General features: G+C 54.3%; 1 protein-coding gene across 1 annotated transcript; it reads right to left on the reverse strand.

The window, feature by feature from the left end:
• Window positions 1-1,124: 1,124 nt before the first annotated feature.
• LOC113221354 (putative protein FAM90A5P) lies at window positions 1,125-4,080 on the reverse strand. Its single transcript, XM_026450687.1, has 4 exons — window positions 3,958-4,080; window positions 3,311-3,510; window positions 2,744-2,852; window positions 1,125-2,087 (listed from the first exon to the last, which is right to left on the reverse strand). Exons 1-4 carry the CDS (start codon window positions 4,078-4,080, stop codon window positions 1,125-1,127), a joined length of 1,395 nt encoding a protein of 464 aa, XP_026306472.1.
• Window positions 4,081-4,358: the final 278 nt, after the last annotated feature.

Here is a 4,358-nt window from a genome sequence, read left to right on the forward strand (position 1 = left end):
TAATATAGACAAAATATAATATAACCATATGTATTATATGCCAAAATATGCTTCACTGGCATCAAGTAGACTCACCTTGAAATACAATCTAGGACGACCTCCATCTTCAGAATATTTTTTTTTCCAGAGTGAAACTCTCCCACCAAAAACCACCAACATCACAGGTTTTTGCCTCTAGCAAACCGACAGAAACCCAAGATATTTATTTTACTACTTTGAAATGGACTGCGGTGCAGCACAGATGTGTGAAATCCCACATGTGGCATCGCGGTGAGCCAAATGGGGACTTGTGGTGTAAGCAACGCTCCCCACGTGTTAGCGTGCGTGAGATTCACTTGGCGGAATTTGACTAGGTGCGTGTTGGTAGAGTGGGGCTGAGGTTCTCTTGCCTATCTGGATGTTTAAGAAGTCACAGGTCCTGCGAAGACCTGCGGTCCCCTCAATCAACTCTGTTTCGGAGACATAATGACTTGGATTGCTAACAAGTCAGGCAATTTTCAAGCCCCTGGAAAATCAGTTACACACAAACACGGAATGAAAGCCAAAAGAGAGTACGTCATCTTTTTGAGAATTTTATTCACTTCAAAACAAATTAAACACACCTATTTCCAATGGCATTCCAGAGCCCAATTTTCGAGGCTGAGGAAACACCCCAAGAAGGCTTTGTGCAGAACGCTTCACAGCATCCAAAACACTGCTGTCAGGGCGGGGCACAGCTGAAGGCCTGCATCTCTCAGGGTTCCCTAACTGTTCCCTGATTCAGTCATCTAGAGAGCAGACACACAGTCATTCCCCAGTTTCCTACTGACATCACAGCGGAAGTCTGACTCCCGCGCGTCAACGTCACCCAGTTTCTGAGGCAACGAATCACTGGCACAGAAGCTTCTGGTGGCGGGTTTCTGGAGTGCCCTGCGAAGTACAATGTCCCTCACCAGGATTGGATGATGCAGAGTCTCTGCATCTGGTCCCTGCCTGGCCTGGGCTCCAACATTCACAGAAGCACCACAGCTGGGGAGCTTGGGAGTCACCACACACAGTCTGCTCTCTGCTCTGTGCTCCTCAGTCCCACAGACCCCTCAAAGTCATGGGAGCTGGATGCAATGGAGCCCCGGCCACCTGCAGTCTCACTCCAGGTCAGAATCGCTGTCCTCTGAGGAGGAGGAAACCTGAAGGTCCTCATAGAGGACACTCAGGGGGACAGGAACACAGGGAGCCTCAGACTTCTCTGAGACATGAGGGCTGTGAGCGAGGAGGGCTCCCGGCTTCTCAGGAGAGGGGAACGAGGGAGCTGTCAGAAGGCTGGAGCTCCACCATCCATTTTCCAGTCTCCGGAAGAGCATTCTGAGAGGCTGAGCCCCATCGTGGCTGGCCGCTGGGTGATGGGACATGGTGCAGGCCTGGACAGTAGGCAGGCAAGGTCTGCTGTGCGGAGGCTGCCAGTCGCTGCTGGGCACCTGGGCGGGTGTCCCCCTGCTCATCTGGGGCGACGGACTTGGTCTGCGTTCGGTTGCAGCTGGCGGAGGTTGGAGAGTCTCTGGGGCACCCAGCTCACCTCCCTGGATGGCATTTTCAGGCATCTGGAAAGGACTCATTCTCGGTTTCTTGGGGAAGTTCAGGCAAGCCTGCGTCGGAGCCTGGGCAGGTCTCTTGGCTCCTGACCTGAAACTGAGATTGGAGCTGAGGCCCAAGCTGTGTGTGTCGGCTGGTGGGCAGGGCTGTGAGGTCAACGCCGGACGTTTGTCTTGTGCCTGGGGCCTGATGTCCTGGATCAGGCCGTGGGGCTTGGAGGCAGCCTGGGGAACTTCTCGACAGCCACCCTGAGGCCTGCTGTGTGTTGGCTTCACCACGACGAGAGGCTCCGGGCCCTGCCGCCTGACTTCAGGCTGAGGGATGTCGGCCAGGGACCCTGTCTGTCGTTCCTTTGGTCGGAGACTTGACGAGGAGCTCAGCCTGGCTTTTCTCAGGGGAGACAGTGAAGCCAAGACGGATACCATGTCAGACATTTTGGTAGCTGAGCCATCAGTGAGGGCAGGGTCCAAGCGTGGCCTCTTATTGGTTGTGTGGACCGCCATTGGCCTGCTTGCAACCTGAAAGAAAGGAGACCACACACATTAGAAGTTCCCCAGCATGGAGCCAACATGGAAATCAACCACATCCAAAGACAAGGTGCACACAGCAGGAAATTCTTAATACGGTATTGACAGGCGGTCCTTGGAAGTAGGGACAGATCCTCAACGCGAGTGCTGATCAGGACAAGACCCATGAGAAATGCACTCTCGAGCTCTGATCTAAGAATACCACTTTTCTAAGGACTGTGTCTTGGGCAATAACTGGATCAAAGCACCTCCACTCAGCCTCCCATGAAGTGGGACGGACTAATGCCCTTCTGAAGGCAGGTTGGTGGCTCAAGGGTTCCCAGGACGTCTTTTCTGAAAACATGCATGTTCCTGGGGTTAGCCTTCTCCATGTTTGGGGCCCCTGAGGGACTAATTTCCTCAGGCCGCTAGGAAGACGTTGTTGGCAGGCTTGCCATCATTGCACGGAAAGAAAGCAACAGGAAATACGGCATCTTCAGATGCTTTCACCTGGAATCAAATGGACCTGGAAGAATCGTGGAGTCTCTGACCCCAAGAAGGCAGGGAAGAGGGATTTCCTGATCCCCTCACACACACGGGAACCTGAAAGGAAATCAACCAGGGTGACCTAGAGGAGAAAAAGACCAGGGGCGGAGGGTGACACTCACCCTCAGACAATCACAAGATTCCATGGATTCTTTTCGATTTGGCAGCGGCTTCTCCGGAGGTTTCCCGGAAAGGATCTGGAGGAGAGCCTTCCTCTGCGGGTCTTGTTGCCTGCAGAGGAGAAAAAGTTCAGGCCCTGCCCCTCGGTTCTCCCCAGGAGACAGGGAGAACCCTGTGTGGGGCCCAGTCCCGTTCTGTGTTTTGTGATACATAAACGGAAGTTTTGTGCCCTTTCCGCCTCTGCATCTTCCCTCATGTGCCAACCTTCCCATCCTGCCGGTGGCCTTCTAGGCTTCCCAGGAAAGGACTGTCTTTGGATTCCGTTGCTCTTCCCCCTGTCATGGGGAACCTGCACGAAGGGCCCCCGCCTCTCCCCGGTCCCTGAATCTCCCAGAGCCAAAGGAGCTCCTGGGTGGGGAACCAGGGAGGACATGGAGCTCTGGTCTCTTTCTCTGCAGCGTTCCTTCCCTGTCCCAGAGATGGAAAGGCACACGGTGTGCGGGTGCAGAGACACCATGTCCTTAGGTGGCAGTACCCTGAGGGTGGTGAAAACCCCTCCCTCTGCTCACCTTGGTCTCTCTTCCTTCTCTCCCTTTTCCTTGTTCAAGAGCCCCGGGTTCCCTCGAACCTGGGGCTTCCATGGTTTCAGGTTTTCCTTCCCTTCCTTTCTCCCAAAGGCCTGGGGAACCAGGGCTCCGTTCCAGCATTTCATGGGGCACCTGGTACTTCTGGCCGTGTGGCCAAAGGCCCCGCAGTTTTTGCACTTGACCTGTGGGTGGGAAGGAAGTGATGTCAGTGAATGAGCTGAAGCCTCAGGCAGCGATCCAATGTCATCATTGAGACGGATTGTGAATTCAGAACGGAGTGAGGATTCCAAAGAGAGGACACCGGCATGGGGGTCCTTAAGTGGCGGGAGGGTTCGGTTACGATGTTCCCTCCCAAAGCCCATGTGAAGGAAGAACTCTCAAAGGGTCCACAACACAGCCCAACCTGGCTACACAGGATTCTGAGTGGAAAGGAAGGTTGCTCCCAAGAGTCTCTCAAGGGACCTATGGGGCCGGGGAGGAGTTCCCAAGCCAGGCCCACCTTGGATGGGAAAAGTAACCCGGGTGCTGCTGGTAGAACTCTTTGAAATCCAACCCAGTCTCTGAGGACCGTGTGACACCCACCCCCTCCTCCCCCCTCGATACCCAAAAGATTCCAGGGCTAGACGTACCCTGGGATCTTCTTCATCGGGTGGGGGAGTCCTTGGCCCAACTGGGGCCCTCTGCTGCTTCTGGAAGGTGTGGGCTCTCACGAGTCTGTTTGCCCCACTTTTGGGGTCACGACGTGCCATCATCTTCATCTCCTGGGCGTTTTATGGCCGCCTTTTTCAGGGGTTGATGGTTGGGTCACCTGAATCACACACACACACACAAAGCGATGGTTAGGCACATTGGATATATTCACACACCCACAAGAAACCCTCAGCTAACTCCTTGACGGTGTGGTCATGAGGAGACCTCACCACCCTTCGGTCAAATCTGTGGATCACAATGTGGTGTGTGCATCCTCAGATATTGTATGTTCCTCTGCCGTGACTACCTGGTCCAAGAGTAAACCTTGCCTGCCTCACGG

This window comes from Piliocolobus tephrosceles, unplaced genomic scaffold (assembly GCF_002776525.5).
Source record: "Piliocolobus tephrosceles isolate RC106 unplaced genomic scaffold, ASM277652v3 unscaffolded_23675, whole genome shotgun sequence".
Lineage (NCBI taxonomy): Eukaryota > Metazoa > Chordata > Mammalia > Primates > Cercopithecidae > Piliocolobus > Piliocolobus tephrosceles.

What these genes read in the sequence shown, in the direction of transcription:
- LOC113221354 (XM_026450687.1), bottom strand. Translation starts at nt 4,080, where the DNA reads ATGATGGCACGTCGTGACCCCAAAAGTGGGGCAAACAGACTCGTGAGA. An exon ending in CCGATGAAGAAGATCCCAGG is followed by an intron (nt 3,511 to 3,957) that starts GTACGTCTAGCC and finishes TCCCACCCACAG; the next exon opens with GTCAAGTGCAAAAACTGCGG. An exon ending in GAGAAGGAAGAGAGACCAAG is followed by an intron (nt 2,853 to 3,310) that starts GTGAGCAGAGGG and finishes TCTCCTCTGCAG; the next exon opens with GCAACAAGACCCGCAGAGGA.